Source organism: Canis lupus, chromosome 14 (genome assembly GCF_011100685.1).
Source record: "Canis lupus familiaris isolate Mischka breed German Shepherd chromosome 14, alternate assembly UU_Cfam_GSD_1.0, whole genome shotgun sequence".
NCBI lineage: Eukaryota > Metazoa > Chordata > Mammalia > Carnivora > Canidae > Canis > Canis lupus.
In genome coordinates, this window is record NC_049235.1 from 45148626 (window position 1) to 45169284 (window position 20659).

The following is a 20659-nucleotide window of genomic DNA, read 5'->3' on the forward strand; positions in this document are numbered from 1 at the left end:
CTTTAGTGCATTGGGATCTAGTCCATCCTAATGGCTACAGAATTTTCTATTATATGGATTTGCCTTAATTTAGGTAATTAATCCCAGTTGTTTTCTTTTTTATTGTAGTTGACAGAGTTATATTAGCTTCAGGTGTACAACATAGTGATTTAACAATTCTACACGGTACTCAGCACTCATCATGATATGTTAGTCACCATCTTTGTTTTCTTCCTTTTGACAGTCTAAGTAGGGCTGCAGTAATTATTTTTGCAGCTAAATCTTAACGTGTAAGATTGTTTCCTTGGGATAAATTTCTAGAAGAATCTTTGGGTCAAAGATTATGTGTATTTTTATAGTTTTTGATATACACAACCAAGCTGTCCTCGGGGAAGCTTTTATTCCCCAACACTCTAAAGGAGCTTCATTCCCTCAAACTCTCTCAACACTGAGAATCATTTTTAAATAATTTTTGCCAATTTATAGGAGAAAAATGGATAGTTTTTTTTTTTTTTTAAGATTTTATTTATTTATTCATGAGAGGCACAGAGAGAGAGAGGCAGAGACACAGGCAGAGGGAGAAGCAGGCTCCATGCAGGGCGCCCGACGTGGGACTCGATCCCGGGACCCTGGGATCACGCCCTGGGCAGAGGGCAGGCACCAACTGCTGAGCCACCAGGCTGCCTGGAACCTTATAGTTTTAATCTGAATTTCTTGATTGCTATTGAGGTTGAAATTGTTTCAAATATTTATTACAAGACCATTTGGATATCTTCTTTTGTGATTTATGTGTTGTATCTTTTGCCTGTTTTTATGTTGAGGGTATTGGTATTTGTCTTTTTCTTAACAATTTTAATATACAGAGGTATATTAAAGATAGTAACCCGTTTATGGCTGTATATTGTCCAAAGCATATTCCATGTTTATTTGCATTTTTATTTTGGTTATTGTGACTTTGTTAAATACATTTAACTTCTCTTTTATGATTTCCTTTATTCTTACATAAATTCTTACATAGTCTGTCTTTGGGAACTTGCTAAAAATAACAAATCTGTCCCATCCCCTAGAGTACATGAACATTTGTCTATATTTTCCTCAGCCCCTTTTAAGGGTTTTATATTTTTATCCTTGGAAATATTCTTTATTAAAATTCCTATTTTATTTTATTTTTTAAAAGATTTTTTTAAAAGATTTTATTTATTTATTCATGAGAGACACACACACAGAGAGAGAGAGAGGCAGAGACACAAGCAGAGGGAGAAGCAGGCTCCATGCAGGGAGCCCGACATGGGACTCGATCCCGGGCCTCCAGGATCACACCCCGGGCTGCAGGCGGCGCCAAACCGCTGCGCCAATGGGGCTGCCCTATTTTTAAAAAGATTTTATTCATTTATTCATGAGAGACACAGAGAGAGGCAGAGACACAGACAGAGGGAGAAGCAGGTTCCCTACAGGGATCCTGATGCGGGACTAGATCCCAGGACCCTGGGATCATGCCCTGAGCCAAAGGCAGACGCTCAACTACTGAGCCACCCAGGCTCTCTTAAGTCTTCTTTTAAAGTTATTCAGAGTGCTCTACAATTCCCGGCCACTCTGCTCCTCCGTTCTCTTCTTCTGAGGCTCCTTTGTGCCTCTTGGCCTCAGCCCCACTGTCACCCCAGTGCTTTCCCTGGTGCAGATCCTACCTCCTCGGTGTCTGCTGTCTCCCCGAACCCTATGGGATCTTTGCTGACTCTTCCACCCAGTGGCGCAGCCTTCTCTGAGGCACCTGCCATCTCTCCCACTGCTCAGTGTCCCTTTATGAGGGACCCCATCAGGCAGGTGTCCTCCTCTGCCTTGAATGCCTGAGGTCTGGAGTGCCACCAAGGCTGTTCTCTGCTGATGATCTCCAGGTACTGGCCAGAGAGTCAGTAACCTGGGGAAGGCAAAAGGCTGGCTCATGGCGAGAGGATGCTAGGGAGCCAAGCCTGCTTTCCTGCCCTACTGTGTTCCCATCCTGGCCTTCCTGGTTGTGTGAGGGCTGAGGTCTGGAGCTGCACAATGTGGGCAACAGGGTCTTTCTCCATGGGGGCGAGGGGTCTATGTAGATGACCGGCTTCCTGGGTGAGGAGAATCATCTGTTCTTGTGATTTTTCACATCCTTTGGCTTTCTGTTTGGTCTCTGAGAGCTACTGTAAAAGGGGAGCCCCTCGCAGCTCAGTCTTTTCATCCCCCTGGCCCCACTCGGCTGGCCATCTTCCCGGAGGTGGTCATCCTTTGGCTGTGTTTGAGGTCATGGTGGAACAGACCAACTCTTTCATGACAGGCTTTTTGCCACCTCTGCACCAGGTGGGGGTGAGGAATGAGTGCAGGTCCCTGGGTAGCAGACGTGGCGTGTGAAGTTTTATTATTTTATTCTGGAAACATCTGGCTTTGGGGAATTGATTCCTGTCCTCACCAAACTCACAGGAATCGGATTCAACTGGCAGTTTATACAAAGGCTGGATCTCTCCACTGAGCAGAATGCTTGGGCCTCCTGCCCATGGCACTTGGGAAACCCAAGTACTCCCCAGAAGGTGGCTTGGTGAGCAGGGGTTACAGTAGGAAGACTTCCTCTGGGCCCTGGTAGAGACTGCACAGTTCAATTGTTTTCTGTGTATTTGTTACTTTCCTGGCAATCCAAATATCCATGCCTCATATATACAGATATTCTCTGCTTCAGATACTGGAACGTTGTCTTGTGACACATTCTTAGTTTCTAAGAAGGTCCACCTTTGATGCTTTTTTAAAATTAACTTGACATGGTTACCAAGCACAGTCCGATTTACATTAGCTACATTTCTGTGTGGCTGCGTCTTGTCTGGTGCATCCCATCCATAACCTGACCAGACCAGAGGGTTGGAGGCTTGTTTCTGGGAGTGGTTTTGTACCCAGCTGCTCCCACACCGTGTGTGAGTTCTAGGGAGTGTGGGTTCCCTGGGAGCATGTTTCCAGGCTGTGTCCTCACAAACTAAGCTTCAGCCTCTTCCAGGGTCTGGAGTCTTCTGGCTTCCTGCTGCCTCTCATGCCCCTAACATGCACAGCTGCTGTGGTGTCGCTTGTGAGGAACCTTTCTGTCCTTCCTTCTTTTCCAGCTACTCACGGAACCGCACCTTTGACACATACATCGGGCAGGGCTACGTGATTGCTGGCATGGATGAAGGTCTACTTGGTGTCTGCATCGGAGAGAAGAGGAGGATTGTGGTCCCGCCTCACCTCGGCTACGGAGAGGAAGGAAGAGGTGAGTGCTCGCTGCTTCCAGGCTGCTTCCAAGCAATCAGGGCTTCTTGAGAGCCAGAATGTGGAACCTGATGTCCCATTAAAGACTTGAATGTCCAAATAGCGTTGGTTTCTAGAGATGCTCTATTCTTTCCTCTTGTCCCCACTGCCCAATTTCCTCTTGGAAAATTCTTAGACTTGTGCCAAAGTTGAAAGAACTAGGAGTCAAACTCATAGATTCATCAGCTGTTAACATCTTGCTGTTTATTTTTTCTCTCTAATTACACTTTTTGTTTGTTTTTGTTGTTGAGTCATTTGAAAGTATATTGCAAACCTCTCCCCTTTTTTGTTTTTGTTTTTTTTTAAGGTTTTTAATTTATTTATTCAAGAGAGACAGAGGTAGAGACATAGGCAGAGGGAGCAGGGAGCCTGACGCGGGACTCGATCCCAGGACTCCAGGATCATGCCCTGAGCTGAAGGCAGACGCCCAGCCACTGAGCCACCCAGGTGTCCCTGGTTTTTGTTTTTTAATAGTTTTATTGAGATGTAATTTATGTGTCATAAAATTTACCCATTTTAAGTGTACAATTCCGTGAGTTGTGAAGATTTATTTGTTTTAGGGAGAGAGAGAGCACGAGCAGGAGGGGCAGAGGGAGAGGGAGAGAGAATCTCAAGCCGACTTTGTGCTGGACATGAGCCCAATGTGAGGCTCACTCTCAGAATCCTGAGATTATGACCTGAGCTGGATGCTTAGCCAACTGAGCCACCCTGGTGTCCCAATTCAGTGACTTTTAGTAAATGTGGGGAGTTGAGTTAACCATCACCTCAACCCACTTTGAGAACACTTTGTCACTCTAATAGCAACCTCCTTTTAAGCGTTATACAAATGATACGTGTTGACTTTAGAAAAAAGAAAGTAAGGATAACGAAAGAAAACAAAAATCTCCCATTATCCCACCAGGCAGGAATAAACATTGAAATGTGGTAGGTGGGATAGCAGCCCCAAAAGATGTCCCCGTCCTATCCCTGGAACCTGTCAATATGTTACCTTACATGGTGGAAGGATTTTGCAGATGTGAGTAAGGTAAGGATCTTGAGATGGGGAGATCATTCTGGATCATCCATCCAGGTGGTCTTGATGTACTTACAAGAGCCTTTGTAAGAGGGAAGCAGGAGGTCAGAGGGAGGAGAAAATGCTAAGCTGCTGGCTTGGAAATTGGACAAAGGGGCCACAGGTCAAGGAGTGAAGGCAGCCACAGGAAGCTGGAAAGGCGAGGAAGCAGATTCTCCCCTGAATCCTCCACGAGGAACGCGTCCCTGCCAACACCTTGAATTCAGAATTTTGACCCTCCAGAGTTATGAGAATAGATCTGCATTGTTTTAAGCCACTAAATTTGTGGAAATTTGTTATACTAACAATAGGAAACTAATACAACCGTGAAGTGAAAATACACATCCACCTCCACTAATAAATACTAACAAAAATGGGATTACCTAGGGACACCTGGCTGGCTCAGTCGGAGGAGCATGTGACTCTTGATCTCAGGCTTATGAGTTTGAGCCCCACATTGGGTGTAGAGATTACTAAAAAATAAATAAACTAAAAAAATGGGATTATCTATACATATTACTTTGTAATTTTTCTCTTTACCTAATTTGTTGTGAACAACTGTCTATGCCAACAGGTATTTTTTTTATGGTTGCATAGTATTTTAAACCATATTTCGCTCTTAGGTTTTTTACTCACGCATATAGGCATACTTCATTTTATTGCGCTTTGCTTTATTGTGCTTTGCAGATAGTATTATGGTTGGGTTTTTTTGTTTGTTTTACAAATTGAAGTTTGTGGCGACCCTGCATCAAGCAAGCCTATCATTGCGATTTTTCCAGCACTATTTGCTTGCTTCATGTCTCTGTGTCACATTTTGGTAATTCTTGCCATATTTCAAACTTATTCATTGTTATTATATTTGTTATGGTGGTCAGTGATCAGCGATTATGACTCTGAAAGCTCAGATGAGGGGCGCCTGGGTGCTTAGTGGTTGAGCATCTGCCTTAGGCTCAGGTCATGATCCTGGGGTCTGGAATCGAGTTCCGCATTGGGCTCCCTGCATGGAGCCTGCTTCCCCCTCTGCCTATGTCTCTGCCTCTCTCTGTGTTGTTTCATGCATAAATAAATAAAAATTTAAAAAAGCTCAGATGATAGTTTATATTTTTTAGCAATAAAATACTTTTAGTTAAGGTATGTACATTGTTTTCGAGACATAATGCTATTGCACCCCTAATAGACCACAGCATGGTAGAAACAAACTTTATTATATGCACTGGGAAGCCAAAACAATTCACCTGACTCGCCTTATTGAACTATTCACTTTATTGCAGTGGTCTGGAACCAGACCCACAAAATCTCTGAGATATGCCTATACCATTTTTTGCTAACCTGCTTAGGAATAGTTGATACAGTATTAATTTTGCTTTTGCATTCTTTTCGCTGGTGAGCTTGTGGCTGGCCTGGCTGGCTGTACACATTAATTTTGTTCTTCTGACTACTACTGATATATGTGTCTTCAGAATTTTCTTAGTAGGGTCTATTCAGAGGATCTATGAGGTATCAGGTTGGTTGGAAGCTAGGGTGTACTGTGGAGAAACATTTTTTTTCTCCCTGACCTAAATTTCTTTCTTTTTCTTCTTTTTTTGAGTAAACTCTACCCCCCAGTTTAGGGTTTGAACTTACCACCCCAAGATCAAGAATCACATGCTCTCCAGGCTGAGTCAGCAGGGCACCCCATTTAATTTCTGATGTGTAAAGCCATACCAGGTCACATCTTAAGACACATTCAATAAACCTGGCTTCATTTCCTGTTTGTCTAGTGTCTTGATGCTCCTTGGTTTTGTATCATGTAAACTTCTACTCAAATACATACAGAAATAGACAAATATTTTCTGAGTATTCAGGCTTTGTTATGCCCTCAGGATTAATCCTTCGTTTCTCTAAAAATAATATATTAATGGAAAACATTTGCTTAAGTTTTTTTTTTTTTGTTTTGTTTTTTTTTTTTTTTTTTGTTTTGGCTTTCTATCAAGTATGTGACAGAGCTCTGCAAAGAATTATATTATATAAGACTCTGGGAAGCATCTGAAGACTCATAAATTTTGTGGGCATGAGGCTGCTTCATCCCAAATCATATGTTGTTGTGGGGGCAGGGGCACTCTGACAAGGACCACCCAGGTGCTCTTGCACAGGGGTTGGGGGGGGGGCACCTCTGTCTTCTTTTGATAAGTGTCTCCCTGGCCTCCTTGTGGGGTTTGCATAGGACCTAGTGCTAATCCATCAGGGACTGGCCCAGAAAGGGTGTCAGGACATGGAGGACATACCATGGGGCCAAGCATGAAGTAAACAGTGAATAAATACTTGTGGAAGGAATGAAATGCTGGGCTCCCCGTGGGGTTCTCCAGCTCCATTCTTGGCATTTCATTTTGTTGAGGCCATTTTTCCCCCACAGGGTTAGTGGAAGGAGGGAGTAGGCCTTCTGGAAAGGCTCTGGCCCACTCCGCTGCCTACTCTGTTCCACGGGGTCAGCTCTGAAATTAGGATGCTTGGCTATGTTTACAGTCCTAATGGGGAAAACCGATTCTGTCCGAGGGATTGTGGAAGCATTGCTTCCTCTCGTTCTGTTCCCCAACTTCCAGATTACCTTCTAATCACTCTTAGATTGGGAATGTAGGGTTATCATGAGAATTAAATAAATCAAAACATAGAAAGCACTTAGAAGCGTGCTTATTACTTTCTAGGCATCCATTATGTATGTGTGTGTGTGTGTGTGTGTGTGTGTGTGTCAGAGGGCAACCAAGAAATGGACACAGAGAAGTATGTGGCAGGGGTGGGGGGCGGGGGTTGGTGTATACCTATCTCTCTTTGAATTCTTTCTGTAGCTGTGCTGTTTTCTTGAACAAGTTCTATCTGAGTTGGTTTTCTTATCTGTAAAGTGCTAATGAAAGTATTATGCATCCTTGGTTATAAGTAACACTATTTTTAAAAAAGATTTATTTATTTATTTATTTATTATTTATTTTAAAATTTATTTTAGCACATGTGAGTGGGGGTGGGCAGTGGGGGAGGGATAGAGAGAGAATCTCGAGCATAGAGCACGACGTGGGGCTCGATCCCAGGACCCATGAGATCATGACCTGAACTGACCAAGAATCAGATGCTTAACTGACCAAACCACCCATGTGCCCCCTTAGTAGCACTATTTACAAAAGTTTTATATTTCAACTTCTCTGAAATGATCTGGGTGTGTTTAATCATTGGTGCATATGTTTAAGGTGTCCCCTTGCCCTTCTCCAGCTCCCTGAGAAGCTGTCATTAAATTCATGGAGCATCTGCTAATCCTGGACTTAGGGAAATACCCCACAAGGTGGCTTCAGGGATTTAATGAGAGAGTATAGGGGGCGCCTGGCTAGCTCAGTTGGTACAGCATGCAACTCCTTTTTTTTTTTTTTTTTAAGATTTTAAAAATTTGAGAGAGAGCACAAGCAGAGGAAGTAGAAGGCAGAGGCAGAATGAGAGGGAGAAGGAGACTCCCTGCTGAGCAGGGAGCCCAATGCGGGACTCCATCCCAGGACCCTGGGATCATGAAGAGCTAAAGGTGGATGCTTAATGGACCGAGCCACCATGTGACTCTGATCTTGGGGTTGTGAGTTCGAGCCCCCGCTGGGTGTGGAGATTACTTAAAAATAAAGTTTTATTTATTTGTTTGTTTATTAAAATATTTTATTTATTCATGAGAGACACGGAGAGAGAGCAAGAGGCAGAGACACAGGCAGAGGGAGAAGCAGGCTCCATGCAGGGAGCCCGATGTGGGACTTGATCCCGGGTCTCAAGGATCACACCCTGGGCTGAAGGCGGCGCTAAACTGCTGAGCCACCTGGGCTGCCCTAAAAATAAAGTTTTAAAAAAATGAGAGAATGTGTCTGAAAAATACTTTGGTAAACTGTAAAATGCTATTCAGATGTGAGATAACGTTTTCAAAAGTGGAGATGATGGAAGAGAAAAATATACTAATAGTTTTTTTTTTAAGATTTTATTCATTTATTCATGAGAGACACAGAGAGAGAGAGAGAGAAAGAGAGAGAGAGGCAGAGACACAGGCAGAGGGAGAAGCAGGCTCCATGCAGGGAGCCTGATGTGGGACTCAATCCTGAGACTCCAGCATCATGCCCTGGGCCAAAGGCAGGCGCTAAACCACTGAGCCACCCAGGGATCCCCTATACTAATAATTTTGTGTAGAACAGAAACGATGTGTTATAAGAGTACTTTATGAACTGTTAGATATATTGTATCATAGAGGAGTCTATATGGGCCGCTTTTGGCTGGGAGCTTTTCCCCTGTGACGTTTCTGCTAGTTTCTCTTGCACAGCAGTAGCTGTCAGCTGATTTTCTCATCTCTTAACTTCAGTGGGAGCCAGGTGAGCCTTAATTTGGCTGCATTTAGTTTCCGCATCTGTGATGAACTTAGCCATACATCTTTCAGGTTCAGCGATCCCATGGGGCTGTAGCTCAACGTCTTTAACCATTGTTCAAACTGTGTTCTATAACTGGCTGCATGACCGTGGGCAAGTCTGTGCCTCAGTTTCCCCATGAGGGTTAGGTTACTTCTAACAGCTCTTCCAGTTTCGATCTCTCCGTATTCTCTAGGTTTTTAATTTTTATTAAAGATTTTTATTTGTTTATTCTTGAGAGACACACAGAGGCAGAGGGAGAAGCAGGCTTCCCGGGGAGCCTGATGCAAGACTTGATCCCTGAACCCCGGGATCACCACCTGAGCCAAAGGCAGATACTCAACCCACCACCCAGGTTCCCCTCTCTAGGTTTTCCTATCGGCAGTCCCGGGTCTCTCCCTGGAGGTTCGTGGGAACGTACCTGGTGACACCGGGGTCCCTCATTAATTGCCTGTGTCTGACCTTTAGGGAACATCCCTGGTTCGGCCGTGCTGGTGTTTGACATCCACGTGATTGACTTCCACAACCCTTCAGACTCCATCAGCATCACCTCCCACTACAAGCCCCCGGACTGCTCCGTGCTGAGTAAGAAGGGGGATTACCTCAAGTATCACTACAATGCCTCGCTTCTGGATGGGACTCTGCTGGATTCCACGTAAGGGCCCCTGGGGATAGGAGAGGAGTGAACTTGGTGGATAACAGCCATAGGCTCGCATGGTTCTCCTTTGCTCTTCACCACATACTGGTTGAGGGCGTTTCTCTCCATGCTTCCCCACTGCGTGGAGCTAGCTGATATCACTACTCAGGTGCATTATTCTACAAGTTCCCTATGAATGGTCTCACCTTGCTTCTGTGAAATTGTCTTTCTGAAAAACAGATGTCATCTTCTAACTGCTGTCTTTAAAAATTAACCCACAGCTACATTACAAACTCCATAGTCTGGCACATTAGGCTCTATTTGTCAACTCCATTCTGCTGGACTGGTCTCATCTTCTGCTAGGTGGAAGCTTTTGCCTCCTAGGTTTCCATGTGTAGTGGTGTAAGATGTGCGCTGCTTAAACCCTTCTTTCCAGCCAACTTCTGCCCTGGCTAAGATGTCCTCCCTTTTCCAAGTCTTTCCTTAATTCCTAGGAAGAATCAGCTGCTCCCACTTCTGTGTCTCATGTTTTTTTTGTTTTTGTTTTTTAAGATTTTATTTATTTATTCATGAGAGACACAGAGAGAAAGGCAGAGACACAGGCAGAGGGAGAGGCAGGCTCCCCACAAGGAGCCCCATGTGGCATTCGATCCCGGACCTGGGGATCATGCTCTGAGCCAAAGGCAGATGCTCAATCGCTGAGCCACTCAGGCGTCCCTGTGTCTCATGTTTTAAGTTATTATTTAACATAGTTATTTATTTTTGTTTCAATCTCTGTTGCTGGTCTGAATACCTTAGAGAAACCCAACATGTTTATTCATATTTTTATTCTTTACACCTAGCCCAGAGCATAACTAATGCAAAGGGAGCATTTTATAAATGTTAACTGACTGAGATGAATCTGATATTTTATTAATAGGAATCAATAGTATAAACTAGTATCATTAGCCAGTTTGGGTAAAAAGGAGCTTTATGCTTCTTATGTTTCTGAATCTTTATTTTTTTATTTTTTATTTTTTTAAATTTTTATTTATTTATGATAGTCACACAGAGAGAGAGAGAGAGAGGCAGAGACACAGGCAGAGGGAGAAGCAGGCTTCATGCACTGGGAGCCTGACGTGGGACTCGATCCCGGGTCTCCAGGATTGCGCCCTGGGCCAAAGGCAGGCGCTAAACCGCTGCACCACCCAGGGATCCCCAGTTTCTGAATCTTTAGATGTAGTTGTATGTTAGTAAAATATTCTCTTCTGGGAAAGAAACATTTTCAGCCTTTCTTTATATCTCCGTATAAGTATATCCATTTTCATACAGAGCCTGACTCAAGATTCCTAAGTTTGGGCTTGGGGAGAGAGAACGGCTTCATGTAAATAAGTATGTGTTGCTGTATTTATGCTGCGTGGGGAGGGCCTTCTCTCCCTCCCACCCGCCCCTCTGCCTTCTAGTTTCAGGGGACATTGTGTGTGGCTGGCGAGAGCCAGACATGGAGATGGAGCCCTAGGGACATGCTCTTCAGAGCATTCTCTCTGCTGCTATGAGAGCCTGTATACTAATGGATTCCTGTTTTTCATCAGATCTAGAATGTGTTGATTATTAGATGCATCATTTTATGCATCTTTAAGATCTGCATAAAAATGCTGTCCCCAAATTAACATGATGTTAATGATAAAGTGTATCCCAATTACAGAGAGGTTAAAATGTGAAAATACATGCATTATAGAATCAATGAACTATGAATTAGCTTCTGGGGCTCAGATATACCAGGACCTCTTTTATAGCAAACCTCCTTGCATTAGTATTAGAAGCCTTTGGGGGGCAGTGGAGAAGAAGCATGGCCTGTCGTTTGGGGGATCAAGGGACCATATGCATATGAGAATGATCCACAAGGTTAGAGTAGTCTGTAAGGTCAATGGCTTGCTGTCCTTGCTCTTGCTAATGCCCATATTCTTATCTGGGGCTCTGACTCTGGGGCAGGGGGTCGGGAAGCGGGGGTGGGGGTGGTGGGGAGTGGGGGGTGGTGGTGGTGGTGGTGGTGGTGGAAAGTGAACAAAGGAATTCCTTCCTAGTGGGTTCAGGATATGCTTCTCATGTAGGGCGGGGGTGGGGGGGGGAATCAGCCTTCCTGCCTTCTCATGTTTGGCGGATTCACAACATTCCCACAGAGCATCCGGGAGCCACGTAATGTTCCTTGGTCTTATCAGACTCCACCCTCTACCACGAGAGTCATTTGCGGTCCCTGTAACTCTATACTGCAGAGTAACATCCGGCATCCCTGCTGGTCTGGTCTGAGTGTAGCTTCAGTATCAAGGGGAAATGGGGCCTGTGGTGGGTGTGAGGTGGGAGAGGAAGGGGGTGAGACCTGCCCCACCCTGGCCTTCCGGCCTTCCGTGGGCTCTGTAAACAGGGAGGCAGGTGCTGCTGAAGCTGGCTGCTGGGAGGAGGAAGGGGACCACGGGCGAGAGCCAGAGGGCGGCAGGTGGGGAGCAGGAAGCCTGCAGTGGCTGGGCCGTGGGAGTGCGCGGAAGGAATGAGGAGAATGTCAGAGGCAAAACTGGCAAAACAAATAAATAAAAATAAAATAAATAAGAGGCTGATCTGAGGGGGAAAAAAAAGAAAGACTTAGTGGGGCACTCAGAGGTGACCCGGGAAAGCAGAGACATTTGCTTGGAGGATTTTCTTCATGTGTGTTTAAGTTGGCCTCAGACTTTGGTAGCGGAGAGCTAAAGGGGTTTTTGAATATTCTGGGAGACTGTGAAACAGAGTAGTCCCTGGAGAAAGGCAGTGCCAGGGTGCCTCCGCCTGCTGACAAAGAAGGAATTGTGCCCAGGCGGGAGGGCCCATCCTGCTCCCTCCCACAGGCCTTGGGCCAAGGCCCCCCGCGCCAGAGTGGACTTTGTTTTGACTTTGTCCCAGGTAAGACAGGTGCAAACCCTGGTTTGGTGTGTCGGTGCCTGACGACCAGCTTGAGGAGGCAAAGTGGCGGTAGCCCTGCACCCAGGGGAGGCTGGGGAGCCTAGAAGGGGCTGTGACCTGGAGGGGCTGTCCCTTGCATGTTGTCGCCACCTGGGAAGGGGTCCCCATGGGGCTCTGAGGAGCTTGGAGAGGCTTTTCCAGCCTGAGATTGAAGAATATCTCCATTGTTCGTCTTTAGGAGGTGGGGGAGCGTACTGAGGTACATGTGGAAACATTTATTTTCAGTAGTGACCGAGGTGATAGAGCCACCTTTGATTTATGTGGATTTCCCAGGGACCGTGGACATCCAGAGTAATTTAAATCATGGCTAAAGTTAAACTTTCAGTTATTTTTCTAACGTCAAACCTATTACAGATGCAAGCATTTCACATACTCAAGGCCATCCATTTACTGAGCTCTTTGTATTTGTTCTCCCCCGTGCCAGCATGGCCCATTATTTACCACTGAGAATACCCCTGTGAGGTAGCTACTATTATCTGCAGTTTATAGATGAGGAAATGGAGGGATTTTCTTTTTCACGGTCCAATTAAGTGTCAGAAGCAAGATTCAGACTCAGGTCTTGCTAAATCCAAAACCCAGGGTCGTAACTATATTACAAATTTTTCAAATTCTCATGAAAATTCCTTACTAGGATAGTGATTAAAATATTGGGCACCTGGTGGCTCAGTCGGTTAAGCAGCTGCCTTCGGCTCAGGTCATGATCCCAGGGTCCTGGGATGAGTCCCGCATCAGGGTTCCTGCTCAGTGTGGGGGTGGGGGTCTGCACCTCCCTCTCCCTCTTTCCTCCCCACCCCCGCCCCCACTCCTACTCTCTCTCATGCTCACTCTCTTTCTCAAATAAATAAAACTTTAAAAAATAGAAAAGTTGTAAGAACAGCACAAAAAATTTCTTTCTCCCTGGAATCATTGGAGTTGCCACCATGATATCCCACCACCCCGAGTACTTCAGTGTACATTTCCTACAAATACAGACATTCTCCTGCATAATTTAACACATACTTCATAACCAGAATTAACACTGATATGTTACCATCTTTAATCCTCAGACCCCACCTAAGTTTTGCTAGTTGTTCCCATAAGGTCTTTTATCCTTTATAGCAAAAGGATCTCACTCAGTATGCTCTAGTGTTCTGGAATGGCTTCTTGGTCTTCCCTTGATTTTCTTCACACTTTTGAAGATTATAGGTTCGTTATTTTGCACAGTGTTGCTCAGTTTGGGCTTGTCTGATGTTTTCTCCTGATTAGACAGGGGTTCTGTATCTTTGGCAGAAAGATCACAGAAGATATGTGTTGTTCTCATGAAAACATTCAAGGACCAGTGGGTTGTTGACCTAATCAGGGACTCCCCTGTTTCATTTTCAGGTGGAATTTAGGCAAGACGTATAATATTGTTTTGGGATCCGGACAAGTTGTGTTGGGAATGGATATGGGTCTCAGAGAGATGTGCGTTGGAGAGAAACGGACAGTGATCATTCCACCCCACCTGGGCTATGGGGAAGCTGGCGTGGGTGAGTAAGCAACAGCATTACGGAATGCTTGGGGCATATTCACAATCTGAATGTTGTGCTTTTGGGGTGCCATATTTAGAACCGCAATATGCTCTTTCCATTTGTTATTATTATTTTTTAAAGATTCTACCTATTTGGGACGCCTGGGTGGCTCAGTGGTTGAGCATCTGCCTTTGGCTCGGGGCATGATCCCAGAGTCCCGGGATCGAGAAGTCCCTGCTTCTTCTATTTAAAACCCAAAGAATCAGGGCCATCTTCTCCAGTGTTTTATGCTCCAGCTCTCTGGAGATGGAGGAGGTAGGAAGTGCTAACTTATAAGAAACATATACTTTGGATCGATTTTCTCTTTTTCACATTTTTTAAATGATTGTGAGTATACTGTCTGTTAGGGGTACCTGGCTGGCTCAGTCTGTGGGGCATGTGACTCTTGATCGGAGTCGTGAGTTTGAGCCCTATATCTGGTATAGAGCTTACTTAAAAAAGAAAACAAAAACATGCACAACTGCCTGCTAGTCCCCCTGGTCTAAGAAGAAACACAAAAAATGTGTACCCTACATGACTAAGTAATATTAATTATAAATAATTATGACATATAATAATTTCAAATAAGACATTATATATATATATATATATATATATATATATATATATATATATATATTCACGTACTCATATAATCTCTTTTGGGCCCATTCTGCATATACTGTTCTCAGATTTGTGTTTATATCATATTTTAGCTTAGGATTTTAAGGCATGCTGTACTATTTTTAAGGTTCTATTACAGGATTTATTGAAAAGTTCTACAATTGTAGTCTCTATTAGTGACTTTCAAACTTTTTTTCACCAAGACATATAATAAGAAATACATTCCATGGGAGCACCTGGGCGGCTCAGTTGGGTAAGCACCTGACTCCTGGTTTCGGCTCAGGTCATGATCTCAGGGTCCTGAGGCGGAGCCCCGTTTGGGCTCTGCTATCAGCAGGGAGTCTGCTTGAGATTCTCTCCCTCTCCCCCTACCCCACATGTGTGTGCACACACTCTTTCTCTCTCTCTCTAAAATAAATAAAATTTAAAAATCTTGGGGAAAAAAATACATTTTGTCTCCCCATCTGTATTACACATTAACACACAATTTATACGTATGTACATAGACATTTAGTTTTACATATAAAGTTATTAAACTCAAGTTCCATAAAACCATACCTATCCTTTCTATGTGCAATGTACCCTTATCTATTTTATTCTTTAATTAAAAAAAAAAAATGCTGGGATCCCTGGGTGGCGCAGTGGTTTAGCGCCTGCCTTTGGCCCAGGGCGCGATCCTGGAGACCCGGGATCGAATCCCACGTTGGGCTCCGGGTGCATGGAGCCTGCTTCTCCCTCTGCCTGTGTCTCTGCCTCTCTCTCTCTCTGTGTGTGACTATCATAAATAAATAAAAATTTAAAAAAAATGCTGGTTGATATCCTGTAAACGGATTTCATGACTCACTAATGGTCACCATCTACAGCTTGGAAAAAAACACTTGCTGGCTTAGAACTTTCTTGCTCTCACAAGAAATGTTCGCCATCCAGGAGGCAGCTGGAGCCCTGGTCGGGGGGGAGGTTCAGAGGGGCATGCTTGCCGTCTGGTGGCACTAACGCTGTCCCCTCCCCTGTTGGTGAGACAGATGGAGAAGTGCCCGGCAGTGCTGTCCTGGTGTTTGACATTGAGCTGCTGGAGCTTGTGGCCGGTCTGCCCGAGGGGTACATGTTCATATGGAATGGCGAGGTGTCCCCCAACCTCTTCGAAGAAATCGACAAGGATGGTAATGGAGAAGTCCTCCTCGAAGAGGTAACTGACCTTTGAAGGAAGCAGGACTTCTAGGAGCCTGGGGAGCCTTACTGGGGCAGGAGATCCGTTCCGAGTGTGAATGCTTATTTCTCGTGATGATGGTAACTGCACACGGTCGTGTACCACGCAGTTCTATACACACTCTCTAAACTGAAGCTCACAATTCCTCTTTGAAGAAACCGAGGCCCTGAGAGGTACAGGGCTTGATTCCAGGGCTCATAATTCAGTTCTCAGTTCCTGGGTGCTCACTGTGTGCCTGCATTGTGCTGAGTGTTTTTCACATATATCATCTTGCCTGGCCCTTGTGGCAGCCGTGTAATCACCATCCCCGTTTCAGAAGCAGCAGCTGTGCCCAGAGAAGGTAAAGGACTTGCCCAGCGTCACGTAGCTACCCAGTGGTTTGAGGCAGGCTACATACCCCTGTCTTGATCATCTAGATCCTGGGTGGTTTCTTCTGCAGCAAACACCCCGTCGTGGAGCGGGACAGTTAGAGTCGCCTGTCCTGTGATACCCTGCTGAATGCCACGACTCTGCCCACCTACCTCTGCTTATTCAAGGCCGTGGCTCCAGCCTTTTCCGCTTTCTCTCATGTCAGTCACATTTTCCCAGCTACTGGATTGTTCCCATTAGCCTAAAACCATGCTATTCTTTTCCCTTCTCTTGGCGCATCTTTCCATTTTATTTTTTTGCTTCTTTTATAGCAAAAATGTCCAAACTCTTTTCAACCCACTCCTGTCAGACCTTTGTCCCTCCATGTCACTGAACCTGGTCTTGCTAAAGTGACCGGTGCCTTTCAGGTTGCTGCAGTGGTCATGTCTCATTCTCCTTGTACTTGGGCATAGCTAACTGCTTTGCAGGATGCCTTTTCCCTGGCCTCCAGACCACACATTCTTGGTGTTACTTCTACCTCACGTCTAAGTCCTTCTCAGGAGTCTTCAGGTTGGAGTGCCCCAGCCAGAGTCCTGAGCTTGTTGTCTTCCCCACCTTATGTCACTTTTTGCGTGTTCTCACCCAGTCCCAGTGCTTTGTCATCCATAGCCCCATGGCTTCCAAACTTGTAGCTCCAGTCCAGTCTTCTCTCTCTAGAGACAATTCATACATCTAACTGCTCACCTGATAGCTTCACTTTTGGAACCCCTGATACCTCCCTCCCCTGAACTTGCTTCACCCAAAGCCTTCCTCATCTCCTTTGATGGCAACTCTGTCCTTCCAGTTGCTCAGGCGAGAGCACTCAGTAATCTTTGACGACTCTCTTTCTCACATAGCCTATCATAAATCCACCAGGAAGTCATTCTAGCTCCATCTTGAAAATGTATCCAGAGCCTGACCGTTTCTCACCATCCATCTAACTCTGCAGCCTCGTGGTCCAGTGCCTCCTGGCTCTGGCTTGGACCTCTATGGTCTTCCTGCTTTCGCCCTTGCCCCTCACAGCAGCTAGAATGATCCTTCTAAAACTTAAATTGGATCATGGCTTGCTTTGTCTCACAACCCTGCAGAAGCCTCTGTTTCCAAAGTCCTCACACTGGCCTATAAAGGCCCCACAAAGATTCTCCATGACCTGCTCAGTGTAACCACCACCAGCCATGCTCCCCCCTTGGGCCTTTGCTCCAGCTGTCTGCTCAGAAGACACTTCCTGGATAACTGTTTGGCTCATTCCCTCCCTTCAAGTCTTTGCACGAGTCTCCTTTATGCATTGGGGTTTTACCCTGACAGGTGGATGGGGACCTCAACCTGCTTCTCTACCTGTACTCTTGATCTTCCTTGCTTGGCTCTAATCTTTTGTTTTCTAGAGCATTTTACTTTCTAACTTAATATGTGACTTACTTATTTTTATTTATGTTCATTTCTAATTGTGTGTTTCCCAATCTGATATGCTAGAATTACAAGGGCAGGATTTTTTTTTTTAAAAGATATCTCTTGGGCAGCCCCAGTGGCCCAGCAGTTTAGCGCCGCCTTCAGCCCAGGGTGTGATCCTGGCGGCCCGGGATTGAGTCCCACATCGGGCTCCCTGCGTGGAGCCTGCTTCTCCCTCTGCCTTGTCTCTGCCTCTCTCTCTCTCTCTCTGTGTCTCTCATGAATAAATAAAATCTTTTAAAAATTAAAAAAAAATAAAGATATCTCTCTAGGATCTTGAATGGTGCTCAGCACACAGTAGACAATGTTTTTACTATATGAATGAATGAATGAGTACAGGCAGCAATGTTCTCAGAGGCTCAGGTGGTTAGATCACCCTTTGATGGAGAACTAAGTGTTGATTGGGAAAGAACAGATAGCTCTAGTCCCTGCCGTGTATTAGCTGCCTGGAACCTAGGGGCTCCTGGAGTCATTAGCCAGGGGTTTTCATCTGCATCTAAAGAAAAAACAGGTGGTGTAGCTCACAGAATTTTGTCTGTTTTGTGAGCTCAGACCCCAAATTCTAGCCTCTGGACTCCCGATGCCCTGGGGATGCTCTCTTTGTTCGGGTTCCGTTCGGGCCCGGGTTCGGCAGCTGTGTCTCATGGTCTGTCCTGTTCCCTGTCTCTCTAGTTCTCAGAGTACATTCATGCCCAGGTGGCATCTGGCAAAGGGAAACTTGCTCCTGGTTTTGATGCTGAGATGATTGTGAAGAACATGTTCACCAACCAGGACCGGAATGGAGATGGAAAGGTCACGGCAGAAGAATTTAAACTCAAAGACCAGGAGGCCAAACATGATGAACTCTAAACCTGACTCGGGCCACTTGTGTGACACCAAGCCCCCTGTCGTGGCAGAATGAGAAGTGAGGGCGCGAGGGTCTCTCAGAAGGTGAATCGTCCACAAGTAGCAGATGGTCACATAGTACCTGGGGCATGTCAGGGATGGGTCGATACACATGGTGAGAATTTTAGGCCAAATGCCAGTGATATGAAACAAAATTGGTGCAAGGTGCTTTAGCAGGGGCTGCGTAGAGGGTGAAAAGGCTGTACTGTACAGTCAACCGCTGTTTTGTGAGCCTTTCAGGTAGTTTTGTTGTTAAAGGAAAATAGTGTCATACAGAAGTAACAACCATCTTGGAGGGAACAGAAGTGTCCAGAATAGCCACATAAAGAGGATTAACCTTTTTTTTTTTTTTTTTTTAACTTGCTGGTGTTTTAAAAAGTGTTCTCCAGATGAGCAGAAAAGACAAGGAGCATATCCCAGCAGTATTCCCCCAAAGCCCCCAAAACTGTATCAGTGGCCTGTATAGGCTCTGGTAATGCCCAGCTTCCACCTTCCTGCTACACACACACACACACACACACACACACGCTTTATAGTCAGTTGTGCCTACCTATCGTGGTCTTCCAATTGGCTGAATAACTTGGAAGTTAAGAAAATTAGTGGACCAAACAAAAGGCATTGTGGGCTACGAGTAGAGCATTTGATTCTGTGTTTGCCATGCAAGATTATCTGCTTCACTGTTTCTTATTCCCATTGCTCTGTCCTCCCTGAATCTTTCGATCAAATAGATATGCACAGGGCTGGTGGCTGAGCCACGCTCCAGAGTATTTCATTATGACCAAGATGGAAATGTCACCCCAACAGGTAGATGAGCATAAACAAGGAGACATATTTCCACTCATTCAGTCCTGGAGGGGGAGGTGCTTTACAGCCCAGGGGTGTCAATCTATGTAGAACAAGGACACTATTACCTGCTAGCCTTTCCCCATGTTATGCGGTAACCACCTTGCTGCCTTACGTCCTCTGTTCCAAGTGGTGGTGGCATCCACCCTGAAGTAATCCATGGTTTTCCTTTTGAAACTGCTTTGTTTTACTAATTTAAACTGTTTTGTACTGATGTAGCCCTGAGATAGTTTGTGAAAATGCTGTGCACTCATTCAGTGGAATAAATGTTGGAAAACAGATCTTTTCATATATAAAAAAAATTGAATAACATCAGGTTTTGTGGAGTTTTATTTGAAGGCCAAGAGGAGCCCATGAGAAAAACACCTTGATTAGCCCTTGAGAATTCCCTTGAGGACTGCATCTCGTTAATTTGAAGGCATGTAAGGTCCGGGATACAGGGGGTGCGTCAGTTGGCATCCTCCTGGCAGGAAGCACGCCCTCCCGTGGGACTTTTGAAGAGAAGCTACCTAAAGGACTTTACAGAAGGGTGGGCAGGGCTCAGAGACCTAGTAAGGAGGTCATGATACCTGTTGGAGAGCAACATAAGAGGCCCTTCTCCCCCTGGGCCTGAAAGGTGAAGGGGAGCCACAGCCATGCCCACAACTGTGGCTGGCAGCATAGCAGAGTGGTGAGGGCAGAAACACCCCATTCTGCGTCCTGTCACTGGTGCCCACTAGCTGAACCCAGTCTGAAGCCGAAGGAAGAAGAGGCTAGGGGCTGGTATTCTTGGAGGCCAGCTTTTTGGGGTGCAGAGAAAAGTGGAGAATGACTATAGGGGTTGGAGTCAAAGCAAATGGAGAGTAACTGGCACACGTATAAAGAAAAATGTATGTTTTTCTAAAAGCAGATGTTACTATTTACTCTGCAGAAGCAACCTCAGAGACTCTACGCTTCTGGAAGGCAAAGGAGATGCCTGCCATGGCCTTCCTGGCTGCTGCTGTCATGGTAACTAACGTTCCATGACCTGTCTTCTACATAGCACACCGTCACTCAAGATTTTCTGTTTCACAGAATTCCTTCAGTGTACTAGATAGGTTGTAATCTAGCTAAACTGAATCGCCTTTTGGAATGCATTTGGCCTATAACACCTCATTATCCTTACACATCTCCATGAAGATAAAAACCTGATGCTTATTCTCTGCCCCAGATTTTTAGTTGGTCCTGTTTGGATTTCTTCACTGGCTATTTTCTTTGGTAGTGGAGATAGGTTGGCTGAATAAAAGATTTCTCTGGGGTAATTAAGGACTGTGGGCCCCAGAGCTTCAAGACTGGAGGGATTTTTTTTTTTTTGAAGATTTTATTTATTTGAGAGAGAGACAGCATTATTTATTTTGAGAGAGTGCGAGGGAACAGCAAATACCCCCACACACA

General features: G+C 45.2%; 1 protein-coding gene across 2 annotated transcripts in view; it reads left to right on the top strand.

The window, feature by feature from the left end:
- FKBP9 (FKBP prolyl isomerase 9) overlaps nt 1-19558 on the top strand; it is a 41169-nt gene extending 21611 nt beyond the window's left edge. For both annotated transcript variants that reach the window (XM_038557286.1, XM_038557287.1), the window contains exons 6-10: nt 3093-3238; nt 9187-9373; nt 13688-13833; nt 15501-15664; nt 18191-19558. In XM_038557286.1, coding sequence (XP_038413214.1) covers nt 3093-3238; nt 9187-9373; nt 13688-13833; nt 15501-15664; nt 18191-18367 — 820 coding nt within the window. In that variant the 3' untranslated portion in view covers nt 18368-19558. The remainder of the gene's footprint in view (nt 1-3092; nt 3239-9186; nt 9374-13687; nt 13834-15500; nt 15665-18190) is intronic.
- Nucleotides 19559-20659: the final 1101 nt, after the last annotated feature.